This window comes from Zeus faber (genome assembly GCF_960531495.2).
Source record: "Zeus faber genome assembly, chromosome: 7".
Lineage (NCBI taxonomy): Eukaryota > Metazoa > Chordata > Actinopteri > Zeiformes > Zeidae > Zeus > Zeus faber.
The window spans coordinates 17,284,778-17,310,830 of NC_137203.1; the positions used below are offsets into that span (position 1 = coordinate 17,284,778).

A 26,053-nucleotide genomic window follows, 5' to 3' on the forward strand; every position below is an offset into this window, starting at 1 on the left:
TTATCATTATTATTATTATTATTATTATTATTATTATTATTATTATTATTATTATTATTATTATTATTTGACGCTCGCGAATGACATTGTGATCTGTAGCGAGAGTAGGGAGCAGTTTGAGGAGAGCCTGGAGAAGTGGAGGCATGCATTAGAGAGAAGAGGGATGAAAGTCAGCAGGAGTACAACACAATGCATGTGCCTGAATGGGAGGGAGAGCGGTGAAAAGCTGAGAATGCAAGGAGTGGAGGTGGAGAAGGCGGATGAGTTCAAGTACTCGGGGTCGACCACCCAAAGCAGCGGGGAGTGCGGGAGAGAGGTGAAGAAGAGAGTACAGGCCGGGTGGAGTGGGTGGAGAAGAGTGTCCGGAGTGATCTGTGACGGACGGTAGTGAGACCAGCCATGTTGTACGGTTTAGAGGCGGTGGCACTGACAAAAAGGCAGCTGGCTGAACTGGAGGTGGCAGAGTTGAGGATGTTGAGGTTTTCATTGGGAGCGACAAGGACGGACAGGATTAAGAATGAGTACATTAGAGGGACAGCTCAGGTTGGACAGTTTGGTGGAAGAGTGAGAGAGGCCAGATTGAGGTGGTTTGGACACGTGTGTAGGAGAGATGAGAGTTACATTGGGAGAAGGATGCTTTATGCTTTATGCTTTAAGGTTTATGGATGTGGTGAGGGAGGACATGCAGGCGGTTGGTGTAAGGGAGGAAGATGCGTAGAACAGAAGCTATTGGAGGCAGGTGATCCGCTGTGGCGACCCCTAACGGGAGCAGCCCAGAGAGAAGGGAGAAGATTATTAATTCATTTCTTATGAGGGTGTGGAGTGTCTTAATTGCAGCTAGGTGGAGCCATTTCTCTCTTTTCTTTCGGTCGAGGCGCGGGGCATTAAAGTTGGAAATAACAGGGATATTTCTTAACGTCGCCCCGCACAGAGGGTTTCAATGACAGGGGAGAACGTTTGTTGAAAATCGTGCGTTTGCTGGAATGCATCTGAGCGCTGCAGAAGCTCCGCCGTCCAGCCAGTCCCACCCCCAAAAACTTGAGTGAGACTATAGGACAAGGCTCTGTTGTTCAGGTGGGCGTCAGGACCAGCCTTCATGCTCAGGAGGAACGTGTCGCCTGCAGTTTAGGTTTTAGCCTCACACTCGGAGCAGCAGCAGGAAAACCCGAACTTCACCCGGGGGAAAGATTATGATCAGCACCGAAATGGTTCGAAAGATGAATATCCACTGAAAAAGTCAAGGTAAGTGGGGGGGGGGGAAACAAACCCCTTGCGCGCTCCTGTACTTGTGGAACTGTTTTGACGAATGGTGTGGGAATCAATGAATATATGTATATATACTCATATTGTCAATAAAAACAACAACAACAACAACAAAAGAGTTGTAAAGGCAATGTTAAATAACTAGGGGCTGTCTTTACTGTACTGTTTTTTTTTGTTTTATTTTGGAGAGTAGAACAAACAGTTATTTTTCCATTCACAACAATGTCAGTGCTATTACAGAATTCGTTTTTGTATATATATATATGCAGTGTGTTGCATTTTTGCCCTTCAAAAAATGTTCAGCAGATTTCAGATTGTTGAATTCCATGATATATATACAGTCTGTGTGTATATATATATATATATAAAAAAAAACCAATTTCTTGAGTAACTAATTTTTATATGGGTCTGGCTGTGATTTATTTCAAATCTCTGACTCAATTGTAGAGTCATTTCCCCCGTTTTTTGGCTTACACCCATTTCCCACAACCATTAGTTTGCAGCCGGGGCCTCCAGCCTCTTGTGGTCTGGACAATGTCACTTCGGTCGCATGAGAGGAGGATGTCCCACAGCGCGGCCCCGAGGGGAAAACTGTAGAAGTGAACGCATCTCGGAACATCTGCTTTATTATCATCCCCCCCCCCCATGTACTGACTGCGCAATCTGGACGGATAGCACTTTCCCTTACTTCCTGTTCACGCATTTGACTCCCATTATTCTAGGGAAAGTTCCCTCAACGTTTGAAATAAAAGTTTCCTCAGCCCTTCAACGCCCACATCTCCGCCGCCATACGACTCCGCCCGTCTGCTGCTGCTGCCGGCCTGTTTCAGGAGTTTATCAAGGTAAGCCTTTCTTTGTCAGACTTGTCTTTTTTTCGTCATCAAATGTGCAGCGGGCCGTAAAGGCATGATAATCCCATGTGTGCGAGAGGGTTGTGAGTCGTGTCTTTACACCCCTTTTTTTTTCGGTACCCTGGCTCCCACTGTCTGTGTCAGCACAGTCTGGCTTTGCTCACTTTGTATGTCACCTTTATAAGCAAATATAAAGTAGGAAAGCATAATAGCTCACCACAGGCCACAGCTCATAAAGCACACACACAAAGTCTACCAGTTCACCGAATTTCACAGTGACACACTGTAGAGCACAAGTGTGTGTGTGTGCGTGTGTGCGTGTGCGTGCGTGTGCGTGCGTACGTGTGCGTGTGTGTGTGTGTGTGTGTGTATGTGTATGAATGACTGGCCTAGAGGGGACAGGAAGGAGGAGGGGGGCAGGGAGAGGGTGGGAAAGTCTGTGAAATACATAGTTTTATTCAAGCTTTTGAGTCTTTTCCAGGCTGGACGTGACTCTCTCTGACTCCAACAGACACGGCCTCCCGCGTCACGCCTTATTGAAGGCGACATCATTCTCGGTGTTGACTTAATTCTAACACAGAGAGCATTATTCGAACACTAATAATATCACAGTTTTCAGTGAGAATGCTGCAGAGTGCGGCTCTTTTTACTTTCCGCGAGACAGCAGTTTTGATAGGGACTGGTTTGAAAAAAATAATAATAATAAAAAACGGAACGTATCCCGTAATAATGTTAATTACATTGATGTCTGCTGGTGTGCCGGGTTGTGTGAGGGTGTCACTGTATGGTGATTCCTCTTTGTTCCTCTAGGATGCCCACATTCTCCGGCGTCACTTCTCGTTTCCCCTGAAGAGGAATTTATCACTCTGCTGTAACATCAGGGATGAACGAGGTAAAAAGGAGCTCGCGCTTCACCGTCAACTTCAAACCCCCCCCAAATTGAAAAACGGCCTGTATCACCCTGTCACGGCTGCGACAAAGTCATATTTCACTTTGGTTTAATAGATTCCTTTTCAATTGTCGGCGATCGATACTTCCCTCCATGCAAACCTGTGATTTTCCTTCTTCATCCTTTAGCAAATAGATGCAATGTTTTATTGTTATTACTTGACCCTACGTGTTATTATTTTTTCGATCGTATATTCCTTATCCAAGCAGTGGTGGATTTTGCTCACTTTCCAGTGATTTCATGGAGAGTTTTGATTAAGAATTTAAAACACCACATTTTAAACCACTCAACGGAAAGCCTGAGGACCGCTCACATTTTTCTTTGCTCTGTATGTTTCAGGGACGCTCTGCCCCGACCCTTTTGCAAAGGTGCCACGTGGCCTTGAGGAAGGCCGACACCCTTCCCTCGCCCTCCGCCAGGGCCGCCCCGTCTGAGGACTCCGAGGGGCGAGGGAACGGCGAGGCCGATGCCGCGTTCGCCCTCTCCGAGTTCTCCAGCCTGTTCGAGAGCGAGGACGGCTCCACGTCGGCGCCCGACGCGGGCCTCTGCCCCGCGCCTGACCCGGCGCAAGCTGGTCAGTCCGGGGAGAGCCGGCAGAACCTGCGGATGAAGTTCCAGGGCGCCTTCAAGAAGGCCAACCCGATGGACCTCCTGGAGTCGACCATTTACGAGTCCTCGGTGGCGCCCGGCCCCAAGAAAGCGCCCATGGACTCACTGTTCGACTACGGCACCTACAGACACAACAACAACCAGAAGCGACGCAGGAAGAAGCTTCCCAGAGGGTGCGGAGAAAGCTTCACCCGCAACGTTCAAATGAGTCTGTTTGGTATTGCCGCGTTTTGCGAAAAGCGAGAGGTTTGGGCTCCGAAAAAGGAACCTTTCTTCTAACGTCCGCTGTGTAGTGACCGAGGCGTATCCGAGGTGGAAACACGCGGCGCACTCCGGCCGTTTCTCCCGAATTCATTTACTGGCATAACAGAGAGCATGTTGTTGTTTCCTCGCTGCTGAGGTCATATTTATGTTCCTTGCTCGGACTACCTGTCCCTCGCACAGGGAGCTCTATGTGTAGAACTGGCTCAGGGCTCAGGGTGTGGATCATCACTTCGCTTTCATATAGTTTCCCTGTTAGGAGACCATTCAGCTCTGTCGTGTCTTCATGAGGAACAGATGTTCTTTATGTGACCGTCAGCTGTTAGCGAAACAAAGGAGAACCACGATCAACGTGCAATAACGACTTTTTGACCGTGCGATGTTCAGGACGGTGTGAGACTTGATGTCGTTTTGTGCACTCAGTAAGACCGAAACGTCCTGCGATGAGAGTCCAGGACCCGATCCGCCGAAGGTGCTGAAGATCTTCAACCGCGCCCTCCTCTTCGACGCCGTGTCACGCGCCGACCCGGGGGCGCTGGAAGGTCTGCTGGAGTGCCTGCAAAGCCACCAAAAGAGGCTTACCGACGAGGAGTTTAAAGGTACGTCTTCGAGACTACCAATCAACCCGACGTCCCCCTCCCTCACACCAATGATGTCCGGTCATTGTCTAGTTTCTGCCAGGAACCTGCACAGCCCGACGATGGAGGTCCAGAGGGCAGGGGAGGAAGGAAGTGTGTTTATACTTCCCCTTAAGTGAAAGGGGGGAGGAAGTAAAACGGCAAAGCGTGACACCCAGGACATGGCTTTCTATGACTTTAGGTTGTGGAAGTACAATGCATCCTCCTGTGTTTGAACAGTGTTTGTGTTCAGTGAACACCCGCATGGTCTTTACCCTAAAATACAAACCCTGTCATTATATCTTATCTGGCTGCTTCACTGTACATTTCCCTTCGAGTATTGCGCCCCACCCCCGCGCCACACTGGTTGTTGTTGCAGGGGGGAAGCTGATGTCAGAGCTTTTGTCCTGTCCGGGGCCGGACCCGAGGGTGGCTTTTCTGCCGGCCTGCGTCGGTGTGCGGGAAAACCTAGTGGGGCATATAACAGCAAGCAGACAGAAATCACAGCAAACCGAGGTCTCCCGCACAAAGACTAAAGAAACGGAACAAACCACACAAACTGTCCAACTTCCAGATAGGGGAAAAAAAGACGACTACTCCTTTGACTGCCTCGTTCATCCCTCGTACCTCCGCAGACACCGCTGAACACGTTCATTGTTAATGCTGATTTGAACACGAGTAACATTTTATTTTGTTCTTTTAACAGAGCCATCCACGGGTAAAACTTGTCTGCCCAAAGCCCTGCTGAACCTCTACAGCGGCCAGAACGACACCATCCCACTGCTGCTGGACGTGGCGGAGCAGACGGGAAATCTCAGAGAGTTCATCAACGTCCCCTTCAGAGATGTCTACTACAGGGGTATTTACTATAAACAACCTGAAGTTACACAGCTCACGTGGGACCATCGGCCTTTTTTCCTGACGCTCTAGAGGTCGAGGAAGTTTCATGAGCCTGTGGCCCTTTAAACCCGTTGAAAACATTTTATACCCTTTATGGGGAAATGGATTCGGGAGAAAGCGAGTACAAATGATCGTGAGTCGCTGAATTGAGAACCCTCGACAACTCCAGACGAGACACGAGGACGAGACCGGTCCGTAGGGAAAATACCAGGATCACCAAGGTCTGTAACTCAGATTTAGAGTGTCGTTGAAGTTTATTTGTAAATGCTTTTTATAGCACTTACAGTCTCAAAGGCCCAAATCCAAATTATCCAGTCCCTTTTAGTACCCATTAAAATTGACCCCTCCGCCCCACCTTCTAGGATGCCCTGGTGAGTAGTTTCAGATAGAAAGAGTAAGTGATAGTCAGAACAGCAAAAATTTGTAATTACTACCACAGAAATGTATTATTATATTAGATTCAACTAATTGTCATTGCACAGAGTGCAAGTACTGAGGCAACAAAATGCATTTCGCCATCCTAGTAACTGATATATCTAGGAGCAGTGGGCTGCCATATAGTGGCACCCAGGGAGCAGTTAGTGTGTTACAGTAAGTGTCTTGCTTAAGGACACATCAGCACGCTACCAGGAGGAGCCGGGGATCAAACCGGCAATCTTCCGATTACTAAACGACCCGCGCTACCTCCTGAGCCACTGCCCCCCATAATTTATGCTCTGTTTGCTTACGAACCTCCCACAGTGGTGTACTGCATACCTACTTCAAATGATTTGAACGGATGGTAGACCACACCTTTGATTTTCGTGAGTAAAGAATAACCAAAAGGATTGAAATTGAATATGTATATTTTTTTGGTGTTTTCAGGCCAGACGGCGCTGCACATCGCCATCGAGCGCCGCTGTAAGCCGTACGTGGAGCTGCTGGTGGAGAAGGGAACCGATGTCCACGCCCAGGCCAGGGGACGCTTCTTTCAGCCCCGAGACGAGGGCGGCTACTTCTACTTTGGTAATGGGGTGTTTGCTTCAAACCATCTCCCGCCTCAGATCTGAACGACTCTGTATGCCGTCAGTTGTTGGTGAGAATACAGTTGATGAGGTGAAGGTGATGCTCAGGTGAGGTGGGAATGTGTTTCTTCTTATTCTCCTTTTGGGTCATAAAACATACATGAGGACATCCCTAAATGTAGTGCTGAGCTAAAGTCAAATAGTTAACAAGCAAATGTGAGTAATATTTTCCTGGCAATGGAGCTTCTGTTGCGCGTAGATGAAGTGACCCCGGACCACACCTTTTCCTCCTTTACGTGGCAGGTTGAGGCTGGACAAATACAGTCGGCGTACTTTAAAAGATCCATTGGTAACTCTCCTTTACGGCCAAAGGTTTTTGTTTTTTTACGAAGCACGTTACGAGAAACCGTCAACGGCGGCGCTCCAATAAGAAATCGAGAGGAAAACAAACCTGGTGCCATCGGTTCAGAATGTGCATTGAAAAAAAAAAACCCAGTGAAAGGTTTCTGTGTTCGGCAGTTAAAGGCATGCAAACATCTCCTCACTGGTGAGGTTAGTAACTTTACATTCAGTCCGCCCTCTGGCCAACGGACTGACACGCCGCTCTACCGGAGCTCTACGCTGCTCTCTGCTGGCAGGACCTCACTTGCCAACCATCAATCTCCATCAGAGATTCAATTCCCAGAATAATTCCGGTCCATTTCCAAAGTGATGACCTTTAAACCTTGAAACGGTATTCACGGACTTAACTATTTTGGACCTAACAAGGACCATTAATGAAAAAAAAATTAAAAATAAAACAAAAAGAGAAGGAAAGTAAATGTAACGACGCATATTCATTTTTTTCCGAGCACCAAATTATTAAGACTGTTATTTAACGTCCATGCATTATATTTCACGCTCATCACAGAGGAGATGATTTCCATTTGCACTTAGCATGGTTGTCATTCCCAAATCCCGGCGTGTCCAGGCACAGTGTGAGTAATTTGCTGCGGAGCTTTGCGGTGAGGTGAACAGGAACCTGGCAGAGCTGATGTCTAATGGGATTTAGACTCACTCTAACACTCTGCATGCACCCGTGCAAATCCATGAAGAGGAGCGTTTCTATATGAGGTGACAAAGTAATCTGTCACCCATGGCAACGGCTCATTTTCAGCAGCTGCTTTTGGCACCTCATCTTGCCCCTCCCTCAAACAACTGCTAATTGTACTCTTTTCATAGAAGGGATTTAAGTCAAAATCTTTGATCCATGTTTAATACACCTTGCAAAAAAAAACAAAAAAAAACAACCCACATTGCAGCCGAGTACACTTCCTAATTAGGTCTCTTGATAATTTGCTTCGTTTCAATCTGCAATGCACCTTGGGAATTGACAATCTCCTTACTTGTCCAGGTGAGCTGCCGCTCTCTCTGGCGGCGTGCACCAACCAGCCCGACATGGTGCACTACCTGACCGAGAATCCGCACAAGAAGGCCGACCTGCGGCGGCAGGACTCCCGCGGCAACACGGTGCTGCACGCCCTTGTGCACATCGCCGACAACACCCGGGACAACACCCGCTTCCTCACCAAGATGTACGACCTACTGCTGATCAAGAGCGCCCGGCTCTACCCGGAGTGCAACCTGGAGACCGTGCTCAACAACGACGGCATGTCGCCGCTGATGATGGCCGCCAAGCTGGGGAAGATAGGGGTAAGGGAGGGGGGAGTCGTCGTCTACGGCACCAGGTGCCTCAGAGTCCCGATTGAACTTGTTCAAATGAACCGTACTTCCTGTGCACCGTCAGGTCTTTCAGCACATCATCAGGCGAGAGATCAAAGACGAGGAGGCCCGCCACCTTTCCCGCAAGTTTAAGGATTGGGCGTACGGCCCGGTGTACTCCTCCCTGTACGACCTCTCCTCACTGGACACCTGCGGCGAGGAGGTGTCCGTGCTGGAAATCCTCGTCTACAACAGTCGCAATGAGGTGAACCGGCAGTCAGCGTGCTCGTCCTAGGGATGGGTCGCCGTGGAAAAGTCATTTTTAATCACAGTTTAGTTTAGTTCAGCGTTCTTTTCCGGGCTCTGTCTCCAGAATCGCCATGAGATGCTGGCGGTGGAGCCCATCAACGAGCTGCTCAGGGCAAAGTGGCAGAAATTCGCCGCCGTCACCTTCTACATCAGTGTGGTGTCCTACCTCACCACCATGATCGTCTTCACGCTGGTGGCGTACTACCGCCCCGCGCAGGGAACGGTGAGATCCAACACGCCTTACATCCTTGGTGTAAACACAAATGACCGATGCGTCACTGAGCACATGAAGATATTGTGCAAAACATTGTTACGTTATGCAGGCATGGGGAATTTGGAGCGGGATGTGGGGAGGAATGGCCTTGCAAGAATAAAAAATATGAGTGAAATTATCCTATATTTTTGGTAGCAAATTCTGTCCTCCATTTTTTTTGTATTTAGATTTGCATGCAGGTTTTTTTTTTGCCCTATATTATTTTTTTTGCATTTTTTTACATCACAAGTATTTATTATAACGTTTTTTATATATAACATCTTTTTCTATTAGCTGTTTTATTATTGTTCCATATTTTTTTAGGTGATCCTTCACTATTTATTTCTACTGCGTTATTACTGTTCATCCTATTTTAAAGATACATTCCCCTACCAAATAATTAAGTGTAAATTCAATATCACCAGTGAAATTCTAACTTCTATCGCCCAACCCAGCCTCCGTACCCCTACGACACCTCGGCAGACTTCCTGCGCCTGGTGGGGGAGATCCTCACCCTGGCGTCGGGAATCTTCTTCTTCCTCACCAACGTGCGTGAATCGGCGGCGGCCTCATTCTCGGCTTGATGAATAGATTGTGCTTCGCCGTCTCCAAAATTTCCCGCATCAAATAAATGCGATCTGCCGCGGTGACGGTGCCGTAATAGTTTTATAATAGTAAATGTTTTCTGCCCTTTTTGCAGATTAAAGACCTCTTCCTGAAGAAGTGCCCTGGGGTGAACTCCTTATTTATTGATGGTTCCTTTCAACTGCTCTAGTGAGTCCTCAGCCCAACTGCACCCCCGCCACCCCCCAGCTCAGCCCAGTCTTTGACCCGAGGCAACTTTCTGCATACTCTTAATTGAGTTGTCTAATTAATTCCAAACCCACATCCTCCCCGACATGTTTTACAGTGTACATCTTTAATCAAGCCCAGGAACCCAACAAAGAGCAGAGGCTGCCAAGCACCCCTCACAGCCCTTTTAACCGTGTTTATCTCAGTCATTAGCATCCGGCGTGCCACGCTTCCATTGTGTCGAAATGCCAAATGCCAAAGCCTTCTACGCGGGAGGGGGGAAGACGTATGAGCGTTTTCCCCGGACTAACGCCGCTTCCCCTTCTCTCCTCCCTCTCACCTCTCCTCCAGCTTCATCTACTCGGTGCTGGTGATCGTCACTGCCGCTCTCTACCTCTCCGGCATCGAGGCCTACGTGTCCGTGATGGTGTTTGCCCTGGTTCTCGGCTGGATGAACACGCTCTACTTCACCAGAGGCCTGAAGCTCACCGGCACCTACAGCATCATGATACAGAAGGTGAGAGCGGATCGCGTCGCGAGGAAAAGAACCGGGGGTGGGGGAGAAGGGCCTGACGTTGGCGTTCCCCTTAAGTTCCCCCACCGTGTTTCCGTCCTCAGATCCTCTTCAAAGACCTTTTCAGATTTCTGCTCGTCTACGTGCTGTTCATGATTGGATATGCTTCAGGTAAGCCCCGCGGTAAGCTCACGTTTAATAGAAAAGGTCAGGATACATAGCGCTAAGTCTCTCTCTCACTCTCCCCTCCAGCCCTGGTCTCCCTGCTGACAGTGTGTCCAGCGCCGGGCACGGACTGCGAGGGCAGCTGCCCCACCTACCCTCAGTGCCGGGACCCGGACACCTTCAGTGCCTTCCTGCTGGACCTGTTCAAGCTGACCATCGGGATGGGGGAGCTGGACATGATCCACAGCGCCCAGTACCCGGCGGTCTTCCTCATCCTGCTGGTGACCTACATCATCCTGACCTTTGTGCTGCTGCTCAACATGCTGATCGCGCTGATGGGGGAGACGGTGGGGCAGGTGTCCAAGCAGAGCAAGAAGATCTGGAAGCTTCAGGTGAGCGTGCGCGCCCTGCCGCCACTTCATTTCTTCGTTCTATATTTATATGTTTATTATTTTTTACATCACGAGTATTTACATATATTGTAGATTTTTTTAATATAAAATCATGTGCCTGCTGAGGAACTTTTTCTATTTACGATGTGTGATTGTTGTTCCATATGGTGATCATATTTACCACCTGCTTTACGGGACCCGTCTTGCGACATTTTCCTTCTCAAAATATTATTCTCTTAAATGTATGATCAAACTCGAACCTGAAGTGGGCAACCACCATCCTGGACATTGAGCGCTCCTTCCCCGTCTGCCTGCGCAAGTCGTTTCGAGTTGGGGAGATGGTCACCGTGGGGAAGAGCTGCGACGGATCTCCAGACCGACGCTGGTGTTTCAGGTACGTCGGTTTGTCTTTAGCGCAGTTAACGGTGTCAGGGATGCCGTGCTGCGCCGTGTTCATGTAGAAACTCAAGTAACCTGCTGAAATTGTTACTGGTCATTGCTGAGCACGTTTTCAAAAGTGTAATCGCCTTGCGTCTCGCTTTAGGGTGGACGAAGTCAACTGGTGCCACTGGAATCAGAACCTAGGAATCATTAATGAGGACCCAGGCAAAAACGAGACCTACCAAGTCAACGGGGTTCAGCAGACTGTCAGGGGCCTGAGGAGGGGTGAGATTCTCACTGTTGTATGATCGATGAAGGGAATGCATTGGCAAATATGTACTGGCGTGTACCGCACACACACAAACACACACATACTGTACGTAGACAGGAGGTGTCCAAAAATAAAAGGTCTCGTTCATTTCACCCACGTCCAGATCGCTGGTCCACCGTGGTACCGCGGGCGGTGGAGCTGAGCAAGGGGCCACGGCCGCGGGACCTGGTGATCGAGATGGAGCCATTAACGCCCAGACACAGACAAGAGGGCTAGCGCCGCTCCTCCGCAGGGGGCGAACCTCTGAGGGGCCCGTCCGTTTCGCCGGCGTGTGTCCTTCGATTGTGAGGTCGTCTAAGCGTCCAAGCTTGGGCCCGGAACTCGTTTGTCATTTTTGTCTTCTGAGATGACGCGTTATCTGTTATTTAATTTAGTCGCAGAACGGAGGACGGAGAACAGAAGACGTGGAGACGCTGGGTCTAGAGCTTCCTGGAAAAAAAAAAAGCTCCGCACCGACGCGTCTGGAAGATGATAACTGTTGAGATGAAATGCATGAAACGAGGTCACGATTTATCCCAATTTAGCGTCATTTGTTTTCAGGGCTGGCTACAGGGCGTAGATGGGTGTTGAAATGGTGACAGAATTGTATGCCTCTGCTTTTCAGGTGTCTAACTCAGGGATATTAAGGGTCATTTAAACAGAACAGTGCCAGTCTCATTATTGTTTACAGAAAACCTAATTACAAGCGCTCCAACAGATAGTACAAGAATACTTGTCCTTGAGTTCCATAAAAAAAAAATCTGTATTGTAGATGTAACTTAATGGTTCCACTCGTATTCATAAATTCCACTTTAAGATCTTGGAGGCGAGTAAGAATTGAAGTGAACATATTTGCATTATACTTTGTTTGTTGAGTTACCATGCAGCCTTTATTTGCATAATTATTTTTTGATGTCCCTCTCCGTCTATAAACGTTCAATTCTATTGTATCTGGAACATTGAATATTCACCAGGGGACTCCATTAGCGATAAATAGGATATCTCTTTTTATACAATGAACTTTTCTACATTTTCAATTTATACACTGTAAATACTGGAGTAGTTTTTTTTGTTTTGTTTTTTTTCCTAGTAAAGCTTTTACAACATTGTGAATGGGGCTTTGGCTCCAGTGCAAGGAAGCCCCCGCTCTCTATTGAGCTGAAGCAATGCTCGATACAATCCACTGATGTGTGCATTATTTTACGATTGCAAAGACATTGTTCTGAAGAAGATGGGCATCGTGAAAAGGTTAGAGTTGTACCGCAAATATGCAAATGCAAGCCTATTGTCCTCCATGCTATGGTTTGTCTTTGAATTTCCAGATAGGTTGTCCCTTTTGCAGCCGGGGTATTTGCATGATCAACTCACAGGCCTTGCTGTTACTGTATGTACGTCCCCCGATTTGCTGCAGTCTTTTTTTTTTTTTTATCTCATTGCCCTTGTTTATGTGCCTCTACAACACATATGAGTGTATATGTTGTGAGAGATGGCCAATCGGCCATAATTTCATTTTCATCAGTCTAGTTCTTTTGGAGGTCTGAGGCATTACCCCCTGCATTTCAACACATTACATATTAAAATGTTATATCTATGCATGTGTATTGTAGCAGAGTAAAAAGTCAAAGAAATCCGTCTAACCTGCAGTTCCTCAGCGGACCTGCTGAGGGCTGCAGAGCTCTGGATTCCCCCCCTGCACAGCCCAGCGAGAGCTGTCACTGTAAAACTATCTTATCACAGGTGCAAACAACAAATTGCAAGTGTTAAATATTTTTTATCCATGTATGATTGACTGTTAAAAATAAATTGAATATAGTTTTTAAGGCTACGGGCCTCATTTGAGACCTTTTTTTTGTTTTGTTTTTACCCGAAAGCAAAATTCATACTACTATCAGCACTTTACTGCTTTAAGATAGTAGATTCTAATTTATACATTTTATTCATTCCTGATCCTATTTATTCATTTATAATTTTTTTTTTTTTTTTTAATGCCCACTCATAACGGCCAGGGCTTCCCAGTCCAATCTCACCTCTCCCCCCCAACCCCCCCCCCCCCCCCCCCCCCCCCCCCCCCGTGAAGGCCGGCAGCGCTGAAGGACACAGGGAATCTCTTGCCACCTCCGAGCAGAAGCTAATCCTCTTTGCCCCAACTTTAACTGGGCCACTAATCCTGCAGGTTTATCTAAGCAGCGAGCACCTAGCGCTGCTGACAACTTGGCCTGCCCTCCTCCCTGGCTCCTTAAGTAGGGCAGGGCCGGGGCCTGCGAGCCTCGCCGTCAGCAACTCTGGAACCGCACACCCGGTTCGCACAGGAAGTGGAAGCTACAACACGCACGGCGCCTTTCTTCCTCGCAGCGTGTGTGTGTGTGTGTGTGTGTGTGTGTGTGTGTCAGTGTGTGGCGAGTGTGTGTGTTTCTGACGGGCGTGATTCAGCAAACCGGTGGAGAGCCCACAAAGGTCATGCTGGAAGCGGGCCGCGTTTGATAAGCGTGCATGAGGGGAAGTTGACTTTCTTTGCAGGGATCCAAACGCCCCGAACACCGGAAGCTCTGGTAGTACTGGGCTCGTGTTCGGTTTGAGTTTGTCAAACTTCTCAACCTCCTGGCCCACCCCTCGGATGCTCTCCGTGCGTTGATCATCTGGCTCACTGCGTTTGAAATCAAAACGGAGATTTGCTCTGCCCCCCCCCCCCCCCCCGGAAACCGCCCTCGACCAATTTTAAGGGGGAGGCGAAAACCCCTCAAAAAGACAGATCTCGGAGGAGGTTCGCCGCCACGTTTCTCCAAAGGGGTGAAGAAGGGATCCTCAAGAGCCGGCGCTAATTATCTCTGGCGTGGAAATAATTTGCTGAAATTAATTTTGTGATCACCGGTGAAATATTTCACTGCGGCGTGACATTTTCCGAGTGGAGAGGGGAGCTGCCGCTGGGAGCGCTGGGAGAGCGGGGGGTGGGGGCGCCGGGGACACGTTGGATTCCAAGGCCCGAGATGTGACCTTTCAGTTCACCTGCGATGAGGCGAGGGAGCTGAACCCGAAATGATTCAGAGTGTCTAAACTGACAGGCGAGGGCAGCGCCCCGGCGGAGCGTCAGCCGGATGCCGGCTGCCCAGCATCCAAAGGCATCTACCATGATTTATTGTGAAATTGCCAGGGACTCAATGTGGCGTGCAGGTGAATGAGTTTTGCTAATAAGAGAAGCATTTCTGCTCCACAGAGTCCCTTTTCTGTCTGAGCGAGCGTGTATGAAATCAGTGTGCAGCCTCGCGGTCCCACACGCTCTGATGGAGGCGACCGGCTCATCAGTCTGGGGCTTATCTGATGTTTCAGGCGGGTGGAGAGGTGGAGAGCCGGCTGAAAGAAGAAAAAAAAAGGGGGGGGATAAGGCCTTCGATATTGAGCTTTTGAACGCGGCGCCGTCATTAAACATTTAGACAGATGCTGTGATGTTATTCTGCTCTCTGCCGGCGACATTGAACACCGTTACACGCCTACATCAACAACAACATCGATTTTTTATGGAATGCGAAAATCGTCCTGTGATTTCCTTGATTTGGTCTGTGGGTCAGTCACGACACAAACAAGCTGTCCACGGTCCACGTGAAAAAACGTCATTACAAAAGGACTCAAAAGAGTTGTGATTTGAAAAGTATTTAACCGCTAAGCCCTTGTTTCTCTGGCTGCGGGAGAACTCTTCGCTCACACCCTGTGGCAGGTTGAGTGAAGAGAGAATTTAATCCAAAGCTCGCCTTATCTCGCCCTCTCTCTATCTAAGCCAATCTTTAAAAAGTTCCCATGGATTTGTTGCGCGTAGCTTCGGCAAATCCGTCTCCGATTTCCTCCGCGGAAGAAAGAAATAATCCCCTTTTCGGAGCTCCATCTCGCGTTTCAACGTCGTGATTGTAGCGCGCGGGCGTGTTAAGCGTCGCCATGTGACGATGCGTCGTTATGGGGGGAAACCTGCGATGCCGTCTCGCGAGGCTGGAGGACGCTTGACGTGCTTTACCTTTCATTACTGCTGGAGCTGGTCTGGGGCCTGATAAACATGGCTTATAGATGGCGATGGAGATGAGAGAGAGAGAGAGAGAGAGAGAGGGACAGATACAGAGACAGATACAGTACCAGCCACTCAGAATTGCTGCCCCCAGCCGATCCATCCACTCCACTCAGATAAGCACGGACCTGTCAGCAGCCTGTCACGGGCCGGCGGGACGTCCTCGGCGGCTGTGCCCCCGTACAATAAACGCGCGGCGTATAAACACAATAACACAAAACAGGTGTGGAAGTCGCTCGCTTTATTTACTCATGTCAAATGATGTTACACAAGAGGAGGAGGAAGAGGAGGAGGAGGGGGTGAAATTTAAACCAACCAACATCCAAGTTAAAACAAATCCGGTCCTGAGATCGACAAGAAGCAGGGAACAGACAGAACATCTACCGGGGGGACGGGGGACGGGGGACAGGGGAGAGGACTGGGAGGGAACAGGGGGGTACAGTGGCAGTTTAAATGGAACGGGGGTGGGGGTGGGAGAGGGGCGGAGGGCAAGCAATCACTGGGATGCTCGGCCGCAGTAGGCACATTCAAAAGTCGAAAACCCCCGAGACTAAAGGATTTTACAGCTTTTCTTGTTGTTGTTGTTGTTGTTGTTGTTGTTTTTTTTTTGTTCGTTTTTTTTAATATTCAGACTTCTTAAGTTTGAAATCTTATGATTTATATTTCATCAATACCCCGCCCCCCCCACAACTCTCCACTTACACACACACACACACACACACACACACACACCTGCACACAACAAAAAAAAACAGAAGCAAGGTATTCTTTACATATTTTCATCCTGAGGAGACAAAATCATTTTTAAAACATAAATACAACACTGCAGGGAAAACCATGAGAGTGATGCTTCATAAATTTCCCATTTCCATATATATTATTTTCTCAAGGTTGCGGCACCCTCAGACTTTGGCAGCGTTGGTGCGTTTGAGATCATTCTGGAATCAGCCCTGTTTGCCTATAGGAACATTCTCGGCAGAACCACACAAACAATAAATAAAGCCGACAAGAACAAAAGCTAAATCCCCAGACTCCTTGCGCGTTTGGATTGGATACAGCTAAATAGCAGCCACGCTAAACAGATAACAGTTCAGCGGCCGCGGGGCTGTTTCGCTTGAACATGCACTGTTGTGACATTGAAGAAATATTGTTTTAAGCCACGGGAATTATGACCTGCCACGCCTTGTTTTGCAGAGAGTCGTTGAGGCCTTTGGGGGGGCGGTTCTCCTGTTGCTGAAGTTCGAAAAGTCACCTTTGAATTTGTCGAGCTGTCCTCTCAAATAAAAAAAACCCCCAAAAAAACGGCACGCTGTTTTAAGGCTGTTGAGTCAACTAAGCAAGGTTCTTTACAGCGATCCCAATAATTATTTAAAGTATTTTTCGATGCTTGAGTCACTTTGCAAGTGCTATCCTTGTCCTCTCCAGGTAGCCGCTGACGTTGAGCGGGGACTGGAGGATGAGAGCCCCAGGGGCCCAAGGGCAACCGGGGGACAGGGGCTGAGTTTGACGGGGAAGCGCCCCCACCCCCGCCCCTCAACCTACTCCCCACCCACCATCCTCCTTGTCATCTGCAGGTTGGAGAAATGGAGCCAAGACTCAACAGCGAGAGCAGCTGGCTGCTCGGCTCCGTCCCCCGTGTTATGAGAGAGGGGAAGACATGATTGTTTTGAATGGTGTCGGGTGCCTCTGGCCCCCTTTTCTTCGGCAGTATTTAAAGGTGCGTAATGTAGGTTTACTCTTTTGCTTCGGGGCGAATGCCGTGATGGACTTATTAGGATTTGGCGGGGGCTTGTCAACAACCAATGTAAGTCATTTGCCCTCCGTTTGAACCTGGAGTCATCCCTTCCACAATGCCCTTGAAAAGTCTTAGATGTCAGTCGCTCCTGGAGAAACACGTGTGGTCCTCTGCATGTATTTACAGTATATAATTGTACTTGATCTAATGTTACTTAATACCGGCAGTGCAAACCGAAATGTAGACGCACTCACAAATAGAGGATTTAAACTGTTTTTTTTCCTGGGGTGAGGCACAGCGGGGTCCCCTTTAAGTTGTCGATTAAGAAAGTACATGATATCCTCCGAGCCGGAGATTCAATACCAACACGAGGCCGCAGAGCCAAAGACGGGGGGGGGGATAAAACCGGCACTGAGGACGCGGCAATTATCCTGATTACTGATGCTTCGAGGCTTCTCTGACCCCACAGTCCCTTCCCTACAGCTCTCCCTGTTTTCTGTGATCTGTCACATTGCACGGGGCCCCCACAGACAGCCGGGGCACAACCATGCATAATCCAACAGAAATCACCCCCCCCCCCCCCCCCCCCACCTCGCTCAAATATAGCCCGGCTTTTAAAGCGGGGCCTCAAAGCCGAGGCGCCGTGGTGAGGTGCGGAGGCCCTCGGAGACACTGTGGCAGCCCCCCTCCATCCTCCCCTCCAGCCCCAGTCCTGGGTTTGTTTAAGCACTGCTGAACCCTGATGGCCTTGGCCAGGGGGAGGGTAGGGGCAGATAATGACATGCCATATGCTGCTCTGCCTCTGCAGCTGAGTGAGTCTTACGTAGAGCAGCTCAAGCACAAATCTATTCCAATTTTAATTCCATTATCCTAATATGGGCTGTGCGTCCATTGTCAAAATCCACAATCATAGCACGGAGTAGACTTAGATGCGTCCCCGCTGGCGTCACACCTCCATAATTAGTGAAGTGGACCAAGAGGGGCAGATGTTTGGCGCCATGACGTCAAGCAACTGAATTTATCAGCAAATTTAAATTCCGATCACCATGTCGACGACGGTGATGATGGATTCGAACATTTGTTGAGAAAAAAAACCGAAATACACAAGATGGTTGTTTTTTTCTTTCCTTCTTCTACTTTGCCGATGATGAACCCAAGCTGAAACAGTCACATTCCTCTGTACCTCTGGAGCTAATAGGAACTCCCCCGCGATTTAAAGAGGGGTCGGTTTCACCCCTTTGAGTGAATGAATACTGTCTGCTGGCAGTGTCCAGCAGTCAGGCGTCACCCAATATTCCCATTAGTGGGGAGGCCCGGTGCCTCAAAACCTCCACTGGTGGGAACGGCCTGACACCAGAATCTCCACCGCCCCAAGTGTCTCCTCTTCACTTCAACGTCATGTGACAGGGTTTAATGCTAGGATGCCAGAGCCAAAGGGAGGGGGATTTAGAGACTGGATGTATCTGTAAATCTGTCAAAATATTTCTACAAGACAGAAAATATGCTGGAATCAGAACCACGGCTTGGGTATTAAGCTGTTGAAACAACACGGACATTTTTCACTGGAATGTTCGGGAGGCCTACTGTGTAAATTTAAATCGAGGAGCCTGGTGTTTTTTAGAAACTAAAAGCTTTCTCAGCCTTCGCCAAGCACCTCCACCAACGCCGTTGACTCACAAAAGCGAGGCCCACGGTTGAGATTAAGCTCGGGTCATCTTAAGGGGAAAAGCCGGTCTGCTTACTGTACTTTAGAGCCGTTTTTTCCAAACCGTATTTTCTGCTTCTCACATTGAATTCGATTTTTTTTTTTTTTAAAGCTTTATAGTTTGGAGTTATAGGAAAAAAAAACACCACTTTCTACATGAAAGATTAATATTAAACATGATTTTAAAAGAATGCGAATGCTTAAACGCCAAAGAATGAGATTTGCATTTTCCTTAGATGTTTAACACGAGCCCGGCTACAGCAGATGTAAAGCTAATATTCTCCAACAGCGACGCTTAAAATAACGACAGACTTCAAAGCCAAGGTGTGGCCGCTTAATATAATCTTAATCAAATTTATTTTACACCTCAAAACAAAACAAAACAAAACAAAAAAAAAAGATAGGGATTGGGGATGTGGTACATTGGGAATGTATTCACAACTGTAGTTTACATTTTTTGGTGTAAGCTCAGAGAAAAAATGTTAATACAGTCATTATAATTGCACTTCATAAATCTAGACTGATGCCTGTATTTCCCCACAACAAAGCTTGGCCTCTCTCCCCAGTTAATAAATTCAATTTGCCATTGAAATTTGACTGACAAAAGAAATGCTAATTTAAGACCAGAGAACCGCCGCACTGATCCAATTTTTCCTCTTTCACTCGAGTCCCACAAGGCATTAAACATCTCAGTAATTTAAGTGCAGTACATTCAAGGGAATCTCACAGTCATAATAAATATTTCACTGCTCTGAATCATCAAGTTAATGACTGGCCTGAACCAAATGGCATCTCAACTCGGGGCCGAAATGGACAAGGAAGAGCGATGAACCCTCCTTTCGACCCATCTGACGCGAGAGGCCGGGCATGATTGTTTTTTATTATGGTATGTTTTTTTTTGTGTTCCGGATCATATAAGGGCCACAAAAATAGGATTCCCGTCCGTCCCCAGCTCTCACCATCGTTATGATAGCGCTTGACATTGGAAAGGAGCAGAGCACTGCAACTGCAGTAATAATAATGGAATCTGGGAACTAGCTCTCTATACCAGCTCAGGAGAATATCTAAAGCCGCCAATAAAACGGAACAAATAAAGTCTATGCTTCAGGTCTCTAGACGTGACTTCCTGTATAATAATCACATGTGATGTTTCGGGGGCCAGGGCAGTCCGAATTTTTTTTCAGTCTTGGGTGGCAGAAAAGTTATGATGATACATTTAAAAAGTCTGGAGATTAAAAAAAAGAAGAAAAAAAAAGACACACATTGCATGCATGCACGTGTCCAAACACACACACACACACACACACACACACACACACACACACACACACACACACACACACACACACACACACACACACACACACACACACACACACACACACACACACACACACACACACACGGTTATATTGACAACCACCCACTCATGACATTCTTCATTTTAACATTTCTTATTTTTTTTTGCAACTTTTCTTTTGTAAAATAAGTGTTTCAAGATTTCTGTAGATTCCAGTGTTGGTTAGGAAAGAGAGCTCTTGGACCAGGTTCTTACAGAACCAAAGCAGCAACTATGCCTTACACCAGGACATAAAAGCCTGCACATCAGCTTGAGGAAAAAATCATTAAATCATACAAACAAAAATGAAATAATAACAAAAACAAAACAACATTTGAGACACTTTCCCCATAGCAGCCAATGCATATAATATTCCTACAAATATATAAAACAACAAAAATAGGTTCAAGTTTTTCAAGTTTCTTAAATATATCATATCCAAACTACCAATTCCAAACTTCAAAGTTATCAAGATTCCAAGCAGTGCAATTTATCAATTATAACAGCAATTAACTAATATTGTACTATCTTTTTATTTAATATTTTGATACTCGTATATGACACCCAAGTACTGCCCACAATTTTCCTTTGCTCTTGTATCAGTTGGTTTGCCTATATGTGTATGCATGAAACCACGTATGTGCACATGTTTGTTTACATTGATGTGTACATGCACCTCTTTGTGCACGCAAGCTTATTATACGCCGCTACGATGTATTTGATCCGGCGAGCAGCCCTAAACTTTGGCCCTTTGTGACCTCTTGCAGTGACAATCAGCACAGTAGTATCATCGTCAGTACTTGGAAGGGAAATACAGGTTGCGTACGCGCTTCATTGAGCGATGATTTTTTTTTTTTTCTATCAATAAAAGGTTTAGGCAAATAACACAAAAAAAAAAGAACAACAGAGAAATAAAATAAATCAACCCAAAATTCCTATTGGCAAACCACACAATGGAACATATGGAGAATCTTGAAATCCCTTTTCTCCCCCACTGGAAATAGCTCCCGACGTTGAGCTCTGGAATATCCACCGTCTGTCTCTAAAATTTCCAAACCAAGGTCGTACACAGCACAGTTAGCGCTCCACTCCCAGCTCTCACACCAGTTAAAGCAGTGCCAATTTCAACAAACCTGAACCCCCACCCCGCCCTCAAGGAAACATCTCCCTTGTCTTTTAACTTTGATTTTGTTCCGAAAATCTTTGACTCCCTTTCTTCCCCCTCTATCTGTAAACAGGGAGGCGGATGTGTGCGTGCTGGTGGTCCAACAGACGTGGCACGGACACGGTCTCGTAGCCTTTTCCCAGCATTTGTTCCTTGATGCAGGGCGGGTGGATGTCATTGATCAGATATTCCAGAGACTGCAAGCTGCTGCTCAACACCGAAGTGTTGCACAGGCTCTTGCTGGGAAGGCTACAGCACAGGCCTCCCCCGCTGTCTATGGCAGGGTGTTGATGATGATGATGATGATTGTGGTGGTGGTGGTAATGGTGGTGGGGGTAGCCCATCTCTCTGTGCACCGTGGCCGATCCGACCGTGGACATTCCCAGCAGCTCCTGAGGGTTGTAGCAGTCGCTGTCAGGGGTGACCAGCACGCTGTTCCACGGAGGAGCAAAGTACTGGCCCACTGAGAAGTTGCCGTGCATACCCACGCAGTTCAAAGGGGAGGAGCTGACCTTGTCCAGGCCCCCGGCACTTGCTGTCAGGTGGTAAGGTCTGTTGGAAGAGGAGGACACTTGGGCGGCCATAATCCCCCCCGGGACGCAGGTTTCGGGGGACTTGCTGATTGCTCCCCCTCCACCGCTGCCTCCGCTATACATGCGGAGCACGGCTTGTTGATGCTGCTGCTGCTGTTGCTGCTGCTGCTGCTGCTGTTTCTGCCAAAGGATATAGTCCATGTTATCTGGATACACCCCAACCTTCATCGCCTCTGCACTCTGAGCGGGCAGCCCCGCCCCTGTGTAGACAAGATTGGCCTGGCTAGCCACTCCCGCCACATAGCCTCCACCTGAGGAGCCCATGACCGCTGTGCCCTGCTTGGAGGGGCTGGGATTAGAGGGTAATGTGGTCGATGCACCCTGGCACACCTGCTGAAGAGCTTGTGCCTGGCAATGCTGGTTGATCTGGTAGATAATGCTCTGGATGGAGGGCAGGTTGGACTGTGCGGGCAGCGGCAGGCCTCGTCCCCCTGATACAGGAATCACTGAGCCAGCTACAGTAACATTAGGGGGGATTGAGAGTCCCGGGCCCTCTGGAGGTTTCGAAGGGCCATTGTGGTACACCATTTGGCCATGGCCGTTGGCTAAAGTGCTGCTACTGGGGGGCGGGTACGGAGCTACGGCTATGTGGGCTGGAGAGACTTTAGTCCGTCGGCCTTCGGCATTTTTGAGCACGCCTTTTGAGGGGCCAAAGGTGGAGGATGATGTCGATGAACAGGAAGAGGAAGAGGCCTTGACAACGGCAAGCAAGCCCTGGAAACCGCCACTGTGGAGGGGCGGGTAGGGGTTGTAGCGCTGGCCCGTGGTGTCATATCCATTCACAGTCCGGTTAAGGTGCTTGTGCTGGGGAACCCTGATGTTGGTCGGGAAGATCTTAATAGACAAAGGATTGTTGGCAGTTTTCTGAGCGTAGGCGTCAAGTTCTGCCACGGAGGGGTACCGGGGGGAATGCATGGTAGCCACCAACTCACCTGAAAGACAAAGGAAAAGACAGGTATGGGTGAGGTTGCAGTCGTAACATGGATAGGAAGGTGTGAAAAGGAAAAAACACCCCAACCCAAGAAATGTACGGTAATTTACGATAATGGCTTAAGAGGCGGAAAATACCCACTGACGAAAAGCCCTTTAATCTCCGGCAACAGGAAACACCCCTGGTGCAATTGTCACTACTTCCAAATTAGACTGAAATATTTAAAGGTTATATCAAATTCCCCTACACTCATTAGAAATAAATCTACACCGCCATGCGAATAAATGAAGATGCAAATTACATGTACACACTCCCACACGGTTCTAGGGCCCAATCAAAGGGGCAGAATCATCAGGGCCGAAATGTATTCATGGTTCAGCCTTCCTCTCTCCTCCAGTTGAGCTTTCTTTCCCATCTCATTTTCGCCCTCTCCTTGTGCGGAAGTTCATCCCTAGACAAATGGATCTTTTTAAAAACTCATTCTGTCGAAGCCCGGCACCTTAGGCACTGTTAAATCGGTGCGTTGTGAAATTAAGTCGGACTCTCTTTAATATCCAATTGGGTTAGGCTTCGGATGCCGGGGAAGGAGGGAGGGAAAGCTTGTTTCATTTCAGTGCCACATTTGAGGTTTAAAAGTAGTATCACTTACTGGGTCTTACCCTTGGCCACACAATTTCCACTTTTATTCAACCTAGGAGTGCACGGAGAGACCCTCACAAAACCCAATTAACAACCTTTTGGGAATTGCTAGCCTGGTTTAATGATGAACTACATAGGGACAGTGCAATTTCAAGTACAAGTACAATACAGCGCTACTGTGTTGAAGTTAGTCCAAATTAAAACTGTAACTTGGCTCATATGTTGGGTCATAAAAGTGGGATTTATTTATTATAATAGAATTAAACACAAAACATCAATTAAGATAAGGTAAAACACCCCCCCCCCCCCTAGTTCTAAGGCATCGCAGGCAACAGAATTATTTTGCCAGGCGTAAAAATATTAGTAGCAGTAAAACACACTTAATTTACTCCACCTGCCTTTCCTGATACAAGCGTTATCTTTTATTAACGTTAGAAACCTGCACAAAACAACACGCCCTCTATCGTGGGACGCGGGCAGTCCTGACCATGACTTCTTGTTGCATATGTAGATAAAATGTTCTGGAGGAAGGGGGGTGGGGGGCTATAAAACCACTCCAGTCTCAAAGTTTAATTCAACAGACAAAGAAGCAAGTCAGACGTGCCTCTCGCTCAATGAGCCAAGGCTTGGCCATTTTGAATGGTGGCGGCAAAACAGGAAAATGGCAATTTCTAAAAAAGCCCACCATGTGTCATTGTTTGGGGGGCAGGACAGGGAGGTGAGGGGCCGTGGCAAGATTGGATTTAAACGACATTATTCAGGCAATTTCATGGCTACTTAGCCCAGTGCAACAAAAAGGTGGGGAGGGGGGGTTAGGGAAAGCACTCAATTTACAAGCAATATATCAGCTGCCACAAATGACTTGCAACCCCTTCAAAAACGACATTTCTATGCAAAAGCTAACAAAACATGCGAAAATTAACTGCCATAACTGTGCTGTCAGCAAACGTCCCGGCGACCTGAGGAGTCTGCAGGGTGCAGGCTGTGACTAGGACCACCCTGCCCCCCTCCCCTTCCCCATTTTCCTTTCCGATAGCAAAGTCATTTTAAAGAGACTCCACCGCCAAGCAGTCACAATTCTCATTTCTTTGCTTCCATTACAGATAGCATGGGGAGTTCATTTCGACAATCCAATGGGCTTCCAACTGTGAAAATGATTAAATCTACAAGATCCATATCATAAAAGAAATAAATTGGGAGTTTAAAAGCAGAGGGGGAGCCGAGTTCATGTCTGTGAATTTCCCCGGCCAAATTTACTGTAAGACCCCTTTTTTTTTTTTTCTTTTTTTTCCCCCTCCCCAGCAGTCAGCGCGTTGCTTCACATGCCAATGCTCAAGAGAAAAGCGGGAGAAGAAAAATCATTTTTATTTTAATTTTTATTCAGTCATTGTCAGTCTTTTTTTTTTTTTTTTTTTAATGCGAAATTAGTCTTACTTTAACGCCTCACTTTTAATCAGCGTGCGTGAACTTCGCACCATCCTAACGGGCAAGGCTTAGAGGGGGTCAGGCTCGGCAATGTAATATCTAACCAACTTAACGGAGGCAAAGCTCTTCCTCCCTGGCGACAGCGGTGCCATTCGCTTTGATGTTCCGACTGGCAGTGAAAAAACCGACAGAAGACTTATTTCATTTGCTCGGAAGAGAAAAACATGCTCATTTCAAAGCACATTGCTGGTCCACATGCAAATGGAACAGCAGCCTGTTTTTTTCTGATCTCCTTTACATGAGGGCAAGAAGAAAAAAAAAAAAAAAGAAAATCTTTGATCATCACATGGTCTAAATGAGCAGAGATACCCGGCTTTGGCATATCAAGGGCCCCCGTGCCCTACCACTCCTACAGCCCCCCAGCTGCAATATGCCCATCATTCCACCTAATTACTGCCATACGAGAAAAAAAAGAAAAAAAGAAAAAGAAAAAACAGCCAGGAAATTCATTAAAGGGTGGATAATTCTATTCCTTCTCACTGGCTGAGTCCATATTTTCCACGCCTGGGCCTGCATTTCTTGTGCGCTCTCTCTTCCATCTCCCTCCGTCTTTTCCCAGCTTGGTCCTTGTTTGTCAATAGGCAGAGCCTTTGGCACACCAACCTGCCATCAAAGGGTTTCACACTTCACAGGCCACAGGGATTAGAGGCCTTTCAGGCCCACAAAACCCATCTCAGCCCCACAAAGGCTTCCGGTTATTAGAACCCACAGGCATAAAGAGAGAAGAAGAGGAGGAGGAGGCAAATGAGCATCTGGATGCTTATGATTCCGGCCTTCCCTTTAAAAAGTTCCACAGTATGCATTTTATAGTAAAGTTGATTATAGCAAGTATGACCACGCGTTCACCCGAAAAAACTCACACCGCGTGTTTGATGTGTGGGGCCCGCCGAGCTCCCCTCTCCCAGAGCGGAGGAGTCCAGAAGAGAGGAAGGACGGAGGGTTAAAGGAGAGCGTCTTTTAAGACGAGCGCCGTGTGACTTATTGGTTCAGGCTGCGCTAGATCACAGCGATGAGCAGGAGTGTACAGATGGTGCTCAACGATAAACACCCCCAAAGCACCCACCGCCGCCTCCTCTTGTGCGATCTCTCACCTCCCCACGGGATGGGGGTCCTTCACACACACGCACGCATGCACACACACA

At 47.7% G+C, this 26,053-nt stretch overlaps 2 protein-coding genes across 2 annotated transcripts in view; one reads left to right on the forward strand and one right to left on the reverse strand.

Annotated features, from left to right (window-relative positions):
- Nucleotides 1-1,110: 1,110 nt before the first annotated feature.
- On the forward strand, nucleotides 1,111-12,862 carry trpv4 (transient receptor potential cation channel, subfamily V, member 4). The gene is made up of 18 exons (XM_080003843.1): nucleotides 1,111-1,242; nucleotides 1,986-2,105; nucleotides 2,925-3,006; nucleotides 3,403-3,845; nucleotides 4,357-4,532; nucleotides 5,257-5,409; nucleotides 6,315-6,455; nucleotides 7,848-8,146; nucleotides 8,241-8,420; nucleotides 8,529-8,687; nucleotides 9,173-9,265; nucleotides 9,418-9,491; nucleotides 9,861-10,026; nucleotides 10,128-10,194; nucleotides 10,276-10,580; nucleotides 10,847-10,974; nucleotides 11,125-11,246; nucleotides 11,396-12,862. The coding sequence occupies exons 3-18, from the start codon at nucleotides 2,998-3,000 to the stop codon at nucleotides 11,506-11,508; spliced, it is 2,628 nt and encodes an 875-aa protein (XP_079859969.1). The 5' UTR covers nucleotides 1,111-1,242; nucleotides 1,986-2,105; nucleotides 2,925-2,997; the 3' UTR covers nucleotides 11,509-12,862.
- Nucleotides 12,863-21,322: 8,460 nt separating this feature from the next.
- The window catches only part of fam222aa (family with sequence similarity 222 member Aa), a gene marked incomplete at both ends in the record, with an annotated part of 42,376 nt that continues 37,645 nt past the window's right edge, over nucleotides 21,323-26,053 (reverse strand). The window contains 1 exon segment of the mRNA XM_080003851.1: nucleotides 21,323-22,788. Coding sequence (XP_079859977.1) covers nucleotides 21,323-22,788 — 1,466 coding nt within the window.